The sequence below is a fragment of the Hippocampus zosterae genome, chromosome 9, assembly GCF_025434085.1.
Source record: "Hippocampus zosterae strain Florida chromosome 9, ASM2543408v3, whole genome shotgun sequence".
NCBI classification, from domain to species: Eukaryota; Metazoa; Chordata; class Actinopteri; order Syngnathiformes; family Syngnathidae; genus Hippocampus; species Hippocampus zosterae.
Window position 1 is genome coordinate 3,029,283 of NC_067459.1, and position 18,477 is coordinate 3,047,759.

The following is an 18,477-nucleotide window of genomic DNA, read 5'->3' on the forward strand; positions in this document are numbered from 1 at the left end:
TGATTTAAAAATGCAAACATTGGCAGTACTGTGAGACATTTCGAAACACGATCAAAGTCTGACAATTTAAATCATCAAGTATTAAAAATAACCCATCCTCATATTATTGAAGGTATTTTGGACAAATATGTTATTTCAGACGTGTATCAATTTGGTAGCCCTTCACACAATCGGTACACATGAAGTTGCTCTCACCCTCAAAAATGTTGGTGACACCTGTTTTATAGAGTACTGCTTCCCTCTAGTGGCTAAATGAGTAATAGCATTCACTAAATGAGTAATAGCATTTAGACACTAGAGGGCAGTAGCACTCTACGAGACATCACTCACGAGTTAACAAGACATCACTCCGTGTTTATATTGACTGATATGTCATATGTCAAATTATCCTTGAAGTTGTGGATATGTGTATTGCTTGTTCATTTCCCTGTTGTTCGAGTCAAAGGTTTTGTGACTATTGAAAAGTCATGGTGATACATTTTATGTTTCAAATCAATCAATTTGCACTCAGGAGACTTCTGTTTAAGAAAAAGTCAAGTGAATAAGCAGTTGCATGTGATATACCTGTTTCAAATGAACCAAAAGAAATTCTTAAGATTGTTGAAATTAAAATAAAAATGGAAATGTGAAACAGACTGGCTTACTAAAATTTGTTGAACAATATTGTTGTTCAATGTAAAGAATGTCAGCCAAGGTCGGCCCCCCGACATTTTACCACATAAAATCTGGCCCCCTTGGCAAAAAGTTTGGACACCCTTGCCCTAGCACATAAATAAGCATATGACAGTTACAACAAGTCACAAGACATAAAATGTATAAGGGGGAGGATGAATGGGAAGGGGGGAGAGGGAGTGGGTAACCGCGACGTGGCCGAACAATGACCCGCTGCACGGTTCGCCGTTGCGCTCCGCATTATCGAACCACGTCACGGGGGGGAAAAAGAATCGGAGCGATGAAGACGGTGATAACAAGGATGTGTATGCGCGCCTGGTTGTCCAGTTGTGTATGTGTATGCGTGTACAGGTCATAGCTGCTTCGTCGAGGTCTGCTCATCATGAAGACAGTCCGGCTTGGTGGGGGCCCTAGACTCCATGCGTACTTCCATCCAGGGGAAAGGCCAGATAGCGTTGTTTGTTTTGGACAGACGGCTGCCAACAATTCTATCTCCTCACTGGCGCCGATCAGTCGGATCCGAAAATTCTTTCCGCAGCGCGGATTCCAACTTCTCCATGGTGTTGTCGATCGCGGGGAGTCGCTCCAAAACTGCAACAATATTGCGGTTGAGCTCAGTCACCGCTTGAGTCTGAGTGTTGGACATTCGCGCCAAACCATCCAGAATGACCGGCAGCCTCTTCACTTCCAATAAAGCCGCTCCCGTCGGTTGAATTTTGCGATAGAACAGAAAGCTGCCAACACCAAACAGCAGCATACCTGTTATAAAAAGGCCAATAATGTAGATGTCTTCCACATCCTCCATGGACAGTACTGCCAGGCACACCGGTCTCCACTTTCTCCATGATTCCAGGGCTTATCCGGCAGCAAGTGTCCCCGGAGGGCAAGCAGGCTCCCCACTGCCCGCTCTTTTCGTCGAAAAAATGTTGTCGATTACATCGAGAGGCCAGTCAACTAATTCCATGGTTAGTTCGTCAGATAAAAAATATGGTAGGAGGCTAGGAAAAAAGTTAGACAAAGACAGCACAAGGACTAAGTGGCGAGCACGGAAAGAGTGGGGTGAGGGCAGGAGGAGCAGTGCAAAAAGCATCCACCTCCGTCGAGAGCCAAGCAGAAAAACACAGATTTACACCCCACCATTTTATTGCATGCACCAAGCATGTTATACATTTTCCTGTCCACATGATGACGTAGTCGAGGAAATGACTCATCTTGAAGCCCCGAATCGTGTGTGAATCATTTCCCTGCAGGACTTCACTGCTTTATGGGGCTTCATTTTACCATCACTATATTTTTTACCATATGGACTACACCACCACTACCTAATTGGACGTTGCAAATGCACCATTCAATGACAATTAAAGGACTTATTTTGACATACAAGATCAGATTTGGATTTGACCTATTTTGACAGAGACCTGGGGTTTTCTAATGTCCTCTAAAACTGGTCTGGTATTACGATAACTCAAGAATATTATTTATGTATTTATTTAAATCAGAGTTGTTGACAGTGAAAAATTTATATTTCAATTCACTTTTATCTACAGCAATGGATTTGGGTGGGGCTGCTTTTGGTGAATACCTGCTGTGATCTAGTGTCCTCCACAATTGGTCTGGTGTTATGTTACTAATGGGATTATATTGAATATACTTACAATCATACTGTTCATGTATTTCTCAAATGACATTTATTTTTAGATGTACCGGTATTTCAAGATTCAAATGAACCATTTTACAGTCTCTCAGCGGTGGACTTGTAGCGTTATAACAGAGAGCTCATTTAATAAAAATATTTGTAATCTGAAGCATGAACCTCCAGGTCATCCAAGTAGATTGCTTTTATTTTGAAGGTGTCTTTTGCCGCTCGTCGGCGGCTTATTACCGTAATGCTTTGTTTTTTTGAAATTAGGGGCGGCTGTCTTTTCGAGTAGAGGCTGGTTTGACTGCAGTAGGAGATGCTACTTGTTAACAGAGGGTTGAAGATCTAGAAAGGTGCAATGAAGAAATGAGATTTAACAATTTAACAAGGGTCGACATAGTTATTGAATGCGCCTCAAGACGTGGCCTCCCCTCCATTGACCGCATGTCCCTCCTGAACGAGGAAACTGTCATGGAACCTCAAGGCGTCGTGGAATATTTGACAGAGGTCGAGGAGGCAGCTGAAGATGTCCTGACAACGAAACAACAGGTAAAAGTACTGTAACACATGCTTTATGTACTGTATATATTTTTGCGATGAGCAAGGTCAGTAAACCCATATGGATGTTGTTTATACAAAGCGGGGACAACACTCAAATCGTTGTATCGTCAGCAGTAAGATGAGCCACGTACAACTGATCGTGATGTGAAACGTGATCTAGTTTGTTATGTCCTTAGTTTTGGCGCTCCTATTTTGGCTACGAAGACTACTCTTTCTGTGGCTGTGAATAAATTCACAGGCTGGTGCTCCGATGGCCGAATTTTCGGCTTTATGACGCCAGTTCCGGCGCGACTCGACTGCAAGTGTTGTCTAATTCAAATGCCTGTCCAAATTCGCCACATGGCGCTATCTGAGGAGGAGCCTTTGAATGCCTCGAAGGACCCAGCCTGCGAAATATCTTTCGAGAATTTAGAAACCACATGCGGTCGAGTCGCGCCAGATCTGACGTCATGTGGCTGAAAATACAGTCTTCCGAGTACGCAGCCTGTGAATTCGGACACAGCCTTTGTATTTTCCTCGTCCAGAATGCAAAGCCAATGGCACGGTACTGTTTCTCACGGGTGAAGACTTGACATGACGCCACATATGATGCCACATATTTCAGACAAAAACATATCGTCGACCCCTCCTTGAACGCGTTGACTCGTTGCGTGCATAAACACAAATGTATTTGACGGCCATGTATGAATGAATTAACAATTGTCCATTCTGATAAAACTCTGTGTCCGAATGTGCACACTATTCCCTATATATTGTAACTAGCTGGTTCGCCGCCCTCCGGGCGGCTCATCAGCTAGTTCCTGCAGAAGCCTGGTAAGGTGGTGGTTCGCCGCCCTCCGGGCGGCTTATCTGCTAGTTCCTGCGGAAGGCTGGTAAGGTGGGCCTTCGGCCCACAAAATTGTTGTTGCTTGGTTCAACTTTTTGTTCATCTTCATTGCTTATCGCGAAAATAAAGAGATGTTTAGCTCTACTAAATAACAAACAATTTCATTGCAATGCTTGTGGGTAGACAACATTTTTTCGCTAAGATGCCCGCGCGATCGTAGTGAGCCACTGCCTGAGCGGCGCAGTGGCGACGCGCAGCGGCGCGGTGAAGTAGGTACGTTTTGAAAAGGGACAGACGGAAGGACAGACCGCGTGCGGGACGACGCGCAATATATATAGAGAACAGTGGTCCTCAACTAGAAATGCTGTCGGTCCACTTTTTTTTTTTATAAGACCATGGTCCGGTCCCATGCATGGCGGTCATGGGGAGCAGGGCTATATGCCCATTTAGTATGGTCTAGCCTAGCTGATACAAATCAACACTCCACACAACCAACCAATAATGGGGTGCATGAAAATAACAATTATTCACTTTGCCAGTACACGGCAAATAATGAGAGGTATTGTGTTGAGGCAGAGGAACTCTTTTTTTTTTTTTACTTTAACTTTGTTAAACAGTAGTTGTCTTTTTTCCCTTAATTTAACAAAAGCTAAACAAAATACTCATTTTACCAAAATAAATACTAAAAATGAAAACAAAAATATTATTTTCATTTGTACAATTCCCCTTTTCACATCCCCTCTGAAATCATTGAAAAATATATCAGAAGAGGAGTTAAGAACCATTTTAATACTGACACAAGGGAGCACAGGAATGTGCAGTGTCTGCAATGTCTGAGGCATGCAAATATTATTTGAGGACGCCATTGGGATGTTCATTTAACATGTTGCGGTGTTCTGCTGTTAAACGGCTGCAAAGATCCCCGGGTAGACGGGAGCAAAACTGCACACAATCGAAACGTACCGCGATTTCTCTTGTCTAATTGTCTGTGTGTGGCTCTCCTGTGCTGAAGATGTGAGCACACTGCGGCGTCGCGCATGCGTCTGTTTCCTGACACAATCATCCATTTTGAATGCGTGACGCTGATGTATGGGCACACCTTAAGTTCAGAGGAGCCAATCAGCGCATCGTTATCGCCGACATGCCCCCGTCTCCAGTTCGTCAAACATTATACACACACGGAGTCGCGCTGCTGCGTCCTCTGCAATACATCTGTTCGTGCACGCAAATAATACAACGGATAATTTTAACAAGCGATCGCGGTAATGCGCAGATTATAGTCCAAAAATAGAAAATGTATAACGTAAAAATCACTTTATAATTTGTTATTTTATACAATTTGCCGCGGGTCCGGACAGAGGAGGCCCGGGCAGAGGAGGTCGGCGGTCCGGTCGTGGATCGCGGTCCGGCAGTTGAGGAAGAGGGATATAGAAGATGGATAGATATAAGGGGTTACACCATTTTGAATATCCAACAGAAAAAAGTCTCGTGCACTCAAAATTACCCATACCACACTTTGAAAAATAGTGAGCAATAAGTGACTTGCAGATCTCATCTGAGAATGTAAGAGATTGAAGGATAAAAAAAGATAATTAAGTAAATAAAACAAATGAGCGGTCATTTAAATTTTGTATGATCGCACAAAAGTGTATGCCTGTACACCTTAAAGTTTGCAGGCATTGTTTAAAAGGCTTGAAGCCTTAAGGTGTCAAATTGACAGGTGCACTTTGTTCCATGTTTAACAGCTGGAATAGGATATATAAGTTTGACTCTTGGTGTCAAAAATCATCATTGGAAAGCTCTTAGTTCATCCAAACGGGAATGTAAATCTCCATTAATTCTTAAAAATGTCCAAAATATCCAGAAAAATGGCAAACACTAAAATTGTTCAAAAAAATGTTAAGGTATTTATTATGTCAACGCTGTGTCTTGAAACAGATGTACAGACGAAGGCTAACTACGGTAAGCTGGTGGACAGCGAAACCACTGGAGAAATAGAATTTGGTATAAGCCAGACAGAAATTCTTGTCTTGTCACTGTCACTTTTTAAGTAAAGAAACATTTCTACATTGCGCTGGTGTGACTGTAAATGTTACTTTGGCCTGTCACATCAGCAATTGATTCACTGAGTGTTGCACTACCTTCGTTTCGACTCGGTGGGATTATGATTGTATTTGCTATGGTATGGCTCAGTTTGAGAGGATATGTTGCAATGCCTTTTTTAAATGAGCTTGTCAATACTGTGAATGTGCCACTTCTAAGATATCTCTTTCCATTTGTACAGCCACATCAGGATTTCAATATTATTTCCAATTGGAACCATTTGAAATAATGAAAAAAAACATCTGTTTAAAAAACATCACTAATATCATCTCGCCACCCTTCTTTCCTTTATCCCCCCCCCCCCCCCCCCCCTGTCTTGATATTTTATTGTCTCGAAATAGTTTATATTTATGCTTACCCTCTTTGTCACATATTTCTGGGATCTTTTCTGTTGCTAAATTGTGTGTTTCCATCTAAGATAATTGACCTGGACATGAAGAGAAACGGGAACAGAGAAGCACTAAATGCACTTAAGAGTGGTATCTGTTCAGGTGAGTGATCCCATGATTTTGAAGTTCATTGCATATGTAATGGCAATGACTGACTAATTCCTGTCACATACAGAAAAGGTGAAGATTTTCTTTGGAAATATGTTCATCAAATTCCCCAAGTCCCAGGCAACACAAATGATTCAAAAAGGTAAAATCTTTTGAAGCATGTTTAACTGTCAAATTGTATGTAGGCCTGATTGTTCCAAATATGAAATGATTTGCTTTTCATTTTTGACTGAGATTTGTCTTGCTTATGTGTAGACCAGGAACAGCTGGACAGTGAAATAAATCACCTCCGCAAAGGACTGAAAGCAAAAGTCAATCATCTAAATGAGAAACAAGGTAAGAACAGCAAATCCAAGTCCACATTATGGTGTGACTGAGGTGGTTTTCTTTGTATTGTTGCAGGAAAGCCTGAACTGCGCGGCTACAATCTTTTGCCACTGTCCACTAATGAAATGAAAGCCATTAAGAGTGTTTAAAACGCTGACATCAGATCTGACATAGCCCATTACATTATCCAGATTTCATGTATATAGTGCTGTCCTGCTTATGACTGAATTCTCAAATAAGGCTTTTCGCTGCTTCTGTTGATCCAGTAGTGTTGTTTAATCATGATGCAGTGATGTTGTGGCTAATATTTTCTTTATTACTGTAATAAACTCTGAGAAACGGCAAATGTCTTCTAATTTCATTCAATGCAATGAAAGTGGATGTTGCACCACCTTGCAATTTGCCACCCACAAAAGTCCTATGATTAGCGCTGTGGCAGAGGGGGCATGAGGCAGCAGTAGCCTTTTCTGGTAAATTTCCGTGGCTGAAGAAAATAGGTGTGAATGTGGATTTGGTGTCAAATTTCTTGTTCTGTGTGTTCCATTTGTACAGAGCCAATGTCGATGGGCTTCTTTTTCTGTGCATAACGCCAATGAACTGCAATAGTGCCACATGCTGGCTGTGGCACCACTGTGCACTTTAAGTGGCTTTTCTGGTCGTGTCCATCCATTCATGACAAATATTCCATAGAATGTTGAATGCGCAGTTTGTAGAGTAACACCTGTTAATTGGCAATAGAAACGCCTCGTGTGCGCAGACAACTGCCTGATGGGCAAAGTGAGACTTCAAGCCCGCAATGCGCTTCTCTGTACTTCCTGTAGGGGAAATCCACACATCAAGTAATTTTAATGGCGGAATAATTGGTCACTACTTCACATGCAAATGATGTCCAACAGTGCCAGTGAGGCTCTGTACCACGTGCCGCCCCTGATTGCATGATGATAGAGAAATCTGAATAAAATTGCATCATGTTGAAAGTTTCGGTTAATTTGGTCATATCTGGACATACTCAGCGCAGAGGTGTCGGCCGTTTGGGCGGAAGGAATTTTCTTAATCACGTCAAAGCAAGGGGGGCGAACAGATGGAAAAAGGCTTGACTCCATCCCAAAGTGGGAATAAATGAATTGGGAAGAAAGAGTTGTTGAATACCAAAAGACGGGTTGGGAACAGCTGTTGCGCCCAGGTGGACATTTGTCATCAGCAAAGTCTTTGGCTTGTGTATTCGGGTAGATCAGATCACTCCCGAGGGGTTGGACCGGGGGGCACGGTATGCAAATAGAGGGCAGTGTCTTTCTAGTATTTTGCAATAAAAGTTCGAAACGGCAGAGAGGCAGTGGAGTGTGTGATCATCAGGGCAACTACCGTCGTTCGCGCTCCTTGATCCCTCCCGCCGATATTGAAGACAATTTTCCCTGTGTGCCGAGTCATTTCTTTAACTTTGTCCGAGAAAATCTCTGACACATGAACATGGGGGGGGGGGGGATGTTCGAATAAAAATGTGACCCTTTTTTTTAGCCTTGAGCATGAAAGTCTACTGCCCAAAGAGTAGAAGCCCAGAAGAATGAAACTGACATTCTATGCTCTCCTTTCCAGTCATTTCTAATGCAAATTCACTTTTCTGGTCAACAAGTCTCAGAAGGAGGGGCGGAAGCGAGAGAGAGAAAAGCCTCACCCTTAAACACAAAAGTGCATGTTACCAACAGTAGCAGCTGTACATTTTGGAGACTGATATTGTACCTGTTGGCCCCGCCTCCACAGCTCACACTGCTTGAAGAAATTTTCCTCCAAACGTTTCCTCACATCATTTTTTATTTGATTTAAAAGAGCGATAACATCACTTCAGCGTGAAGGGACAAATGTGGTGGATGGACAGCTCGAGATTTTTCAGCTGCTCCTTGCACCTGCAAGCTTCTGCACTCTGGTGGAACGGCGGCATGCAAACAGACTCCGGCTGACCAACTAGAAGAGTCTCTGAATTCTGTGGAGACCCAAGAGGAACAATAAGGCACTCTGCTGCCCAAATACTGTCAATGTGGTGCCTTTGCTGCGGACTTGCCTTTGGTGGGTACGTTTCACACTCAAGCTCTCCCACTTGTTTGTACGAGTTGTAATAGGAGGTTTGGCAGTAGATGTGATGCTTTGGGCGTGGGGGAGGAAGTCAGATAACTCATCGTTTTTAAATTACTCAGTCAAGAAGCAGTTTTCAGAAAAACATGAAGCACATTTAAGAAACTCCGGGCAAAATTTGTGTGCCGCCACCCCATAAACAAAGATCTAGTCAAGAAGCAACTCACAGCTTTGTCGGGGCAGCGAGGCATGCAGGCCGCTAAAGTATGTGTGGCCTCTCGTGGACACATGGTCTCCACCAGGGCAAACTTGAGTCAGGTGATGGTGCCGATGGCGGCGGTGTACTGCAACAGGAAGGACAAGAAACCTGGCACCCAATGCAGAAAGGGAGATGAGAAAAAAAATCCACACACCTCCTCAGTCAGTTGAGCCACTTCCAGCAGGGTGAAGTAATTGTGGCGTTTGCTCTCCTGATTGAACCGGAGCACTGCCTGCTGCACGGCGCTAACGCCTGTCTCATCGTTAAGGGACAACAACTTGGGGCAGGAAGGACAAAGGGTCATCATCTCATCTTTGGTGTGGTCTGGTGGAAAAAAAAAGCACAAATCCACCCTGTAGTAACTACTGAGTGTCTACTTCAAAGTCTGCAACTACTTTCAAGTCAATACCTCACCTTGGGGGATGTATTATACAAGAACCAAGTCTAAACAGCCAAGCAAGATCCTTGTTCCAATAAAAAGGGTAACATGCCTGGTCAGAAGCATGGTGCATCATCAAAGTTTTTAAAATTCATCGTTCATAACAGAATTTTGTATTTTTAGTACATTTGTGCCATCAGATCATGTTAGACTTCAAATTCAATTTTGGGGTGCCATTTCAGCATCCATCCATCCATCCATCCATCCATCATCTACCGCTTATCCGGGGCCGGGTCGCGGGGGCAACAGCTTTAGCAGGGAAGCCCAGACTTCCCTCTCCCTAGCTACTTCTTCCAGCTCTCCCCGGGGGATCCCGAGTCGTTCCCAGGCAAGCTGGGTGACATAGTCTCTCCAGCGTGTCCTGGGTCTTCCTCGGGGTCTCCTCCCGGTGGGACATGACCGGAACACCTCACCGGGGAGGCGCTCAGGAGGCATCCGAATCAGATGCCCAAGCCACCTCATCTGGCTCCTCTCGATGTGGAGGAGAAGCGGCTCGACTACGAGCCCCTCCCGGATGACCGAGCTTCTCACCTTATCTCTAAGGGAGAGCCCGGACACCCTGCGGAGAAAACTCATTTCGGCCGCTTGTATCCGGGATCTCGTTCTTTCGGTCATGACCCATAGCTCGTGACCATAGGTGAGGGTTGGGACGTAGATCGACCGGTAAATTGAGAGCTTCGTCCTTTGGCTCAGCTCCTTCTTCACCACGACAGACCGATACAACGTCCGGCCATTTCAGCAATCCTAGCAAATTGCCACTTCTAGGTCAATGGGGGAGTAGTCAGCCAAGCAGAGGAGCATAACACGAGGGCTGGCAGCCAGCTCAAGTGACCTCCTGCAGGTGAAAAGTCAACATTTGGAGGGCAACAAGCACAGCTACTTCATCACAGTCCCACTGTCAAATGGTCTCAGACAGGTGAGAAGAGGGGAAAAAAAACTGACAAATGGCGTCTGCGGGTAATAGCCTGGTCTGGTGGTGCATTTGTGTTTGGTGATTTTGGCCACCCCCCACATGACCCAAAACTCAACGCTGCAGGTGGCCATTGCGCCATAAGCAACAAGAACTCAGTTAGCACATTACCAACAGAAACAGCCATTGACTCGCATACTGAAAGAATATTCACCCGTTCGTTCCATTTCCACAGCTCACATTGGTCCACAGGTTTGGGATTGGTGAAGTGACATTTGGTCTGCAGCAGCTTCACATTCACATCAATGTGGCAGCCGCCAGAAAACTGCAAGGAGACGTGACCGTGACCAATTAAATGGTTACAACAGCCACCATTCAAGAGCGCAAGCGACTCGTTATCCCGCCAAGGATGCGCGAAACACTAACCTGTTGATAACTGCTGGTTAGGACCTCATGCAGGCGAAACTTGAAACTAGTGATGGGTCCAGCGACACCGATGCATTGACACATGCGCCGGGCTCACACAGCAAACCACGTGTCGATGCATGTGCTGCTTCATTACGTCACGTGATTGACACGTGAACTGCATCGGCTGCGTTGACACAGTCCAGGCTTCTAATTGACACACCGGCTGCGTTGGCACAGTCCAGGCTGCGCCACTTAGTCCAGGGGGCGTCGACTCAGTGCAGAGGGCGTTGACGCAGCAAAAGCCCGCCGCACAGTGTCTATAAGGAAGTGCGTTTGGCGACACAATACCGCTTGCCGAAACAAGCCAGACCTCACTCACGCTCGCTTGTCGAAGTTCGTGTCAGTGCAGACTTCGTGTTCGTGCCTTGCCTTCCTTGCCGATTATGGAGCAGAGACGCAAATCATCCGCCGTGTGGGACCATTTTGATGTCCTGGAGAATAAGGTATTATTTATTTATTTATTCAAATCGCCTTCTGTCGCCGAGAGCCTCCGAGTGCCTCTCAGATTATTGACATGTGTTGTACCATTCTAATCCGAATACATTTCAAGGTAACTCTTAGTTACTTCTTATTCACATTTCATTACAGGTGAAATGTCGAATTTGCCAAGTCGAATTGTCATACACCAACAGAAGCACCTCCACCATGCTGAGGCATTATCGGGCCAAGCATAAGAATGAAGTTCGCGATACATCCAGTATTACGCCAGGTATACAAACATTCACTCATCTTTTCACGGTTGCTATGTTGATGATTAATTGACAATCAGTAATTATTATTGGTTGACTCTCCACTCCATGTTTGACAATCAAGGTTCCAGGAAGCAGCTGTACTGGAAGGACCAACACACTTCTTTCCCAAACCTCTCCCACCTCGCAAAGGAGTTCCTTTGTACGCTAGCCTCATCCGTCCCTTATGAGCGTGTGTTCTCCACAGCAGGAGAAATTGCTTGTAAAAGACGCAACAGGCTAAAGTTTAAAACATTGGAGCATCTTATTTTTCTCAATAAAAATTAGAAGTCAAAGCCCACAAGCATCCTCATTCAAATGATCTTCACATTATTTGAACACATTGAATGTTGCAAAATGAATGCATGGATGTGAATTATATTGTATACACTTCATCATCAAATCGATGAATGACCTTATGAAAATGTCATGGAACAGTTGTAGATGCAAAACCATGCTGGCAGCTACATAATAGATAATAAAAGAAAAACATTCCAAACCATAGGGATCCTCCCAAAAACTAAGGATGTGCTGAATAAGAGATCCTTGTACACATTATACCTTTATTACTTTCATATTTGACCTATTGTGTGGAAATATGGGGAAATGCCAGTAAAACGCACTCTGTTTTAAAACTACAATACAAAGCAATCAGAACAATCACTGGCTCCAAATAGACGGAACCCACAAATCCACTGTTTATCAAAGTAAACAATGAAATCTCATGACCTGGTTGACTTCAATTAATGTACAAAGCACACAACAACCTCCTTTGCCAAAACATCCAGAAGCTTTTTAAAATTCGAGGAAGTTGTCATCATTTAAGGGGTACTAACCTTTACAAAAAAATCCAAAACACGAACAAACATCACGCAAAGGAGTGTACCTGTAACAGGTGTAAATCTGTTTAATGATTCTGAAACGGACCAATAAAATGAGTAACTCTCTTGCTGAGATTAAAAATGAATTAGAGAGAAGTACAAGACAACTACACAAATCAGAATTAAGCTGATAAATTCGATACACTCATGAAATATAGCAATACATCAGAAATACATTGATGAGATTTAATATATTAATGAAATGTAGCATCCATTATGAATATGAGAAAATCGACATATACATGTGCTCCAATGAGTATGTACTGTATATACAAACCTAAAGTTGTAAAAATGTATAAGTACAGCATACATAAGGGTAAAAGCATTTGTTGATATGTAGACTTACTTTCCTATTTTGAAAAATGATCAATTCATATATAAGAAGGGGTAGGACTCGGGGTAGGTTTTTTGCTTCTTTCTACTCCTTTGAACACATATTTGTGATGATGACTATTTTCTTTTCCTTTTTTTATATCTTACCTTCACTTTTTGCCAATTTATTACCGAATTGAATGTTTATATGTTCAATATACAAATAAATGTATCAGTCAGTTCAGTCTGTTAAGTGGGTTGGCTGCAGGGATCTTGAAGGTCCAGCAGGTGGCAGTGGTCAGTGACACAGTATCAGCACAGTATCAACACAGTGTGTCAGTGTGTCGACACGCCTCATGAGGCCTCATAGACCCATCACTACTTGAAACCATGCTTGTGATGTCGGTTGATGTGCTGGACAGCCATGCTGGCCGGCGCCTTCACACTGTCCTCACCGCATGAGACCAAAGGCAAAGATGCAGACCTCACCAAACCAGGAAGAGCCAAAAGACAACACAGCACAGAAGCCAATATGTGTGCTGTCATCATGATCAGCATTGAAGAACTGCAAAGAGAACAAGTCATCCCAATCTTCACACAAGCAGTTTAAGAAGGCTGAGAAGCTTCGACGACCAATTGCAGAGGACAACAGATGTCTGACACCTGGTTGATAATTAGTGCTGGGCATCCTTTCAATCAGTGACCATGGCAACTCCTCATTCACCTCAGCTGAGGAAAAGAAATGAACTTTTTAAAAAAGAACTTTCTTTTCTGAGTAAATTCTTTTTTGGTGTGAAAACAGGCATAGTTTTTTCTTTTTTTGAATGACCATTTAGTGAAGACGGCGGGTTCCTGCTCTTTGCAGGCGATAGCGGCCCACCCCAACAGAAAATAGCCAAAAACTGAAAATAACTCTTGCTCCCTGACAAGGGTCATGAAAACATTTCCTAACCCAAAACCTGAAAATGTGGAGGGGAAACAAGTTAAACAATGCTTTTTTTTTTAACATGAAAAAACTACCAGTATTTGAAAAAGAATGGCTTCCCATGGTCTCACCACCCGTGGGAGGGGTCAAAGGGGTCGGGTGCAAGGCGAGCTGGGCGGCAGCCAAAGGCGGGGACCCTGGCGGTCCGATCCTCGGCTGCAGAAGCTAGCTCTTGGGACATGGAATGTCACCTCTCTGGCAGGGAAGGAGCCCGAGCTGGTGTGTGAGGCAGAGAAGTTCCGACTGGTTATAGTCTGACTTGCCTCCACACACAGCCTGGGTTCTGGTACCAGTTCTCTCGAGAGGGTTGGATTCTCTTCCACTCTGGAGTTGCTCACGATGAGAGGCGCAGAGCAGGTGTGGGCATGCTCATTGCCCCCCGGCTCAGTGCCTGTACATTGGGGTTCACACCGGTCGACGAGAGGGTTGCCGCCCTCCGCCTTCGGGTGGGGGGACGGGTCCTGACTGTTGTTTGTGCATACGCACCAAACAGCAGCTCGGCATACCCATCCTTTTTGGAGTCTTTGCACAAAAACCAATTGTGAAAGGGCTTAAATAAATAGTTTTACATGTTCTACTGTTTATAAGGAATAAAGTGGTAGACTTTTTGCAATACCATACTGAATTCCATCTTTTTCTAAAACTTTTTTTCTTTGTGTATTTGCATCATGTTTAATTGCACAATATCACAACAAATTGCACTGTATCGTATCGGATCGCATTGATTTGAACTAAATGTGTATCGCGTCGTATCACATCGTGAAGACGGTGAAATGTATCGCATCGTGTCACCAGAAAATTCCATGTATCGTTTAAGTATCGCATCGCTGGTAATGCATCGAGATGTGTATCGAATCATCCTCAGTGCTGAGATTCACATCCCTAGTATGTAGGAGACGGGACTGTCTCAGAATTTTTGTTATTCATTCCTTTGTTGTGTGTTCACAACCACCCCCATAGAATTTATTTTGTGATTTCTTCGCTTGATTTTTCTATTTTGGTGCATTATGTTTGCTTTTCTTAGTGTTGGTGAGTTGATCCTGAATTTCCGTTTTTCAGAGGCTCTCTTTGAACGCCACTCGAGTTGAACGAGAAGAGAGGAGGCAGGAGTTGGATGCAGACGTGTCTGTGTTTGTCGAGACTGTTAAAAGCATATATAAAGTGTACGTTTTAAAAAACCAACACCACAGCTCTCCAAAACATTTTTGAATGAGACATCCAATGATGTGTCTTTGTGTTTACAGGACTCTGCAGGGGAGTGTCTTTACATGCTTTTCAAGGCTATAAAACACCAGGTGGACAAAGGACCGGTTGATGCTGTCACGGGCAAAGCCAAATACACACTCAATGACAACCGCCTGTTACGAGAAGACGTGGAGTACAAGACCTTGGTGAGCCGGAACCGTACAATTTCATGTTTCTTTTTAAGATGACCTCAATGGGCATGCCTGTCGTAATGTGATGCATTTCAACTTTTTTTCTCTTCTTTTTTTTCTGTTTTTGCAGACACTTAATGTGCTGGTGCAGGGTGGTGGAGTGAATGAGTGCCAGCCACTACCTTCGAAAGTGTTGGACTGTGACACCATCACGCAGGTGAAAGAGAAGCTACTGGAACAGGTGTACAAAGGCACCTCTTTTTCTTACCGACCACATACAGACTCATTGGACCTGGGTGAGAATACACTGCTTTATTTGTGCATACTCTGCATTCTGAATGTGTTCCAAAATGTACAGCGGTTAAGTTTGTTCCCTATTATATTTACCTTTCAGCCTTCAGAAATGCTACATTATACATTACAAATATACATTATATCAAATATTTATGATTTATATGGCTTTATTTATATTCTTCTGAACATACTCAACATGGAGTACAACATGGAGTGCTACAAAAATAAATTACAAAGTACAAAACCAAAGACCCATCTCAAAACAAGGTCAACAAAAAGTTCCAATATCTATTTGAGCTATATTAGCCTACTATCAAAATCTTTTTCCATTTTCAATTTTTTTTTTATAAAGGGAGCCACTAGATATCGCTAAAGAGCCGCATGCTGCTCTGGAGCTGCGTGTTAGTCTTTCACGCTTACGCTCTTGAATGGTGGCTGTTGAAACCGTTTAAGTTGGTCATGCTCACGTCTCCTTGCAGTTTTCTGACGGCTGCCACATTGATGTGAATGTGACGCTTCTGCAGGCGAAATGTCACTTCACCAAACCCAAACCTATAGACCAATGTGAGCTGTGGCAACGGAACGAACGGGTGAATATTCTTTCAGTCTGCGAGTCAATGGCTGTTTCTGTTGGTAATGTGCTAACTGAGTTCTTGTTGCTTAGGGCGCAATGGCCACCTGCAGCGTTGAGTTTTGGGTCATGTGGGAGGTGGCCAAAATCACCAAACACAAATGCACCACCAGACCAGGTCATTATCCGTAGACGCTACTTGTCAGGTTTTTTTTTTCCTCTTCTCACCTGTCTGAGACCCTTTGACAGTGGGACTGTAATGAAGTAGGTGTGCTGTAGGACTCAGAAATTTTGTTGCCCTCCAAATATCAAATGTTGACTTTTCACCTGCAGGAGGTCACTTCAGCTGGCTGCCAGCCCTCATGTTATGCTCCTCTGCTTGGCTGACTACTCCCCCATTGACCTAGAAGTGGCATTTTGCTAGGATTGCTGAAATGGCACCCCAAAATTGAATTTGAAGTCTAACATGATCTGATGGCACAAATGTACTAAAAATACAAAATTCTGTTATGAACGATGAATTTTAAAAACTTTGATTATGCACTATGCCTCTCACCAGGCATGTTACCCTTTTTATTAGAACAAGGATCTTGCTTGGCTGTTTAGACTTGGTTCTATAATACATCCCCCAAGGTGAGGTATTAACTCGATGCCTCGGTGCCAGGTTTCTTGTCCTTCCTGTTGCAGTACATCGCTGCCATCGGCACCATCACCTGGCTCAAGTTTGCCCTGGTGGAGACCATGTGCCACGAGAGGCCACACATACTTTAGCGGCCTGCATGCCTCGCTGCCCCGACAAAGCTGTGAGTTGCTTCTTGACTAGATCTTTGTTTATGGGGTGGCGGCACACAAATTTTGCCCGGAGTTTCTTAAATGTGCTTCATGTTTTTCTGAAAACTGCTTCTTGACTGAGTAATTTAAAAACGATGAGTTATCTGACTTGACGACTCTGACTCCCACCCCCAAAGCATCACATCTACTGCCAAAGGCAAGTCCACAGCAAAGGCACCACATTGACAGTACTTGGGCAACATTGGGCAACATTGACAGTACTTGGTGCCTTATTGTTCCTCTTGGGTCTCCACAGAATTCATAGACCCTTCCAGCTGGTCAGCCGGAGTCTGTTTGCATGCCGCCGTTCCACCAGAGTACAGAAGCCTGCAGGTGCAAGGAGCAGCTGAAAAATCTCGAGCTGTCCGTCCGTCCACCACATTTGTCCCTTCCCGCTGAAGTGATGTTATCGCTCTTTTAAATCAAATAAACGAAATGATGTGAGGAAACATCTGAATCAGTCATTGGCTTTTCGTCATTGATTTGGCTTTCATGCAAAACTTAAGTCAGAACATCCTGTAGTTTGGAGGAAAATTGCTTCAGCAAGCAGTGTGAGCTGTGGAGGCAGGGCCAACAGGTACAATGTCAGTCTTCAAAATGTACAGCTGCTACTGTTAGTAACATGCACTTTTGCTTAGTGGTTATGTGGGGTGTGGCACAGATCAGCACTCGGGCAACTTTCTACCTCCACCCTTGTTCATTTTGTAAAAGACGCAGTCAGCATGGATGGAGAACTCCTCCCTTCTCTTTCCAGGGTAGTTTCAGCAAGATGGAAAATATTTACCGGTATTACTTGGTTGTATGCAAAATATTCAAGAGCAAATTAGGAACCGACCCCAGTGAAGAAATTTGCTATTCGTGTATTTCTTGAAATGGTAATGTAACAATGTACAGTGTCATGTTCCTGTTCTTGGCCTGGCCAGCAGATGGCAGGCTGGGCGGACTTTCTGGCTGCACATCTGCTGCCAATCTTTCAATTAAGCAACTGTGTATTTAAGGACCTGCAATCTGTCTGCTGGTTGTCGAAGTATTGTTTATACCTTGATGCTTCCTTGCCCACAGACTCATTGCTATTGATCTCGTCGTTGTCATGTTACGCACGAAACGGGAAAGGAACCGCTTCGTACGTAACTGAAACAACGAGAATGAGTGGATCCCCGAAATAGAAGACACTGAAAAGCACTTTCTCACAAAATAATATTACAAACCAAAAAAAACACTGTAACAGACAGCGCTGGTTACTCACGAAAACCAGGAAATAAATATAACGAGACAACGAAAAGTGCTTGCAAAAAATGGCAACAGAATTGATTAGGCAAATAGTATACGATAGTGATGGGTCCATGAGGCCTCATGAGGCGTGTCGACACACTGACACACTGTGTTGATACTGTGCTGATACTGTGTCACTGACCACTGCCACCTGCTGGACCTTCAAGATCCCTGCATCCAACCCACTCAACAGACTTTACTGACTGATAATTTTTTTGTATATTGAACATATAAAATATACAATTCGGTAATAAATTGGCAAAAAGTGAAGGTAAGATATAAAAAAAGGAAAAGAAAATAGTCATCACAAATATGTGTTCAAAGGAGTAGAAAGAAGTAAAAAAACCCTGGAGTCCTACCCCTTCTTATATATGAATTGATCATTTTTCAAAATAGAAAAGAAAGTCTACATATCAACAAATGCTTTTACCCTTATGTATGCTGTACTTATACATTTTT

The 18,477-nt window shown here is 43.6% G+C and overlaps 2 protein-coding genes and 1 pseudogene across 2 annotated transcripts; 2 read left to right on the forward strand and 1 right to left on the reverse strand.

The window, feature by feature from the left end:
- Window positions 1-2,555: 2,555 nt before the first annotated feature.
- pdrg1 (p53 and DNA-damage regulated 1) lies at window positions 2,556-6,971 on the forward strand. The gene is made up of 5 exons (XM_052075324.1): window positions 2,556-2,860; window positions 6,220-6,292; window positions 6,366-6,440; window positions 6,554-6,634; window positions 6,701-6,971. Exons 1-5 carry the CDS (start codon window positions 2,678-2,680, stop codon window positions 6,772-6,774), a joined length of 486 nt encoding a protein of 161 aa, XP_051931284.1. The 5' UTR covers window positions 2,556-2,677; the 3' UTR covers window positions 6,775-6,971.
- A 1,466-nt stretch (window positions 6,972-8,437) lies between these two features.
- On the reverse strand, window positions 8,438-13,405 carry LOC127607193 (antihemorrhagic factor cHLP-B-like). The gene is given in 8 exon segments (XM_052075342.1): window positions 8,438-8,603; window positions 8,682-8,762; window positions 8,920-9,036; window positions 9,106-9,275; window positions 10,356-10,420; window positions 10,492-10,625; window positions 10,727-10,772; window positions 13,072-13,405. Coding segments are annotated over 8 exon segments (960 nt in total). The 5' UTR covers window positions 13,275-13,405; the 3' UTR covers window positions 8,438-8,459.
- Window positions 13,406-13,725: 320 nt separating this feature from the next.
- LOC127607990 (uncharacterized) lies at window positions 13,726-17,183 on the forward strand (annotated as a pseudogene).
- The last annotated feature ends 1,294 nt before the right edge of the window (window positions 17,184-18,477 follow it).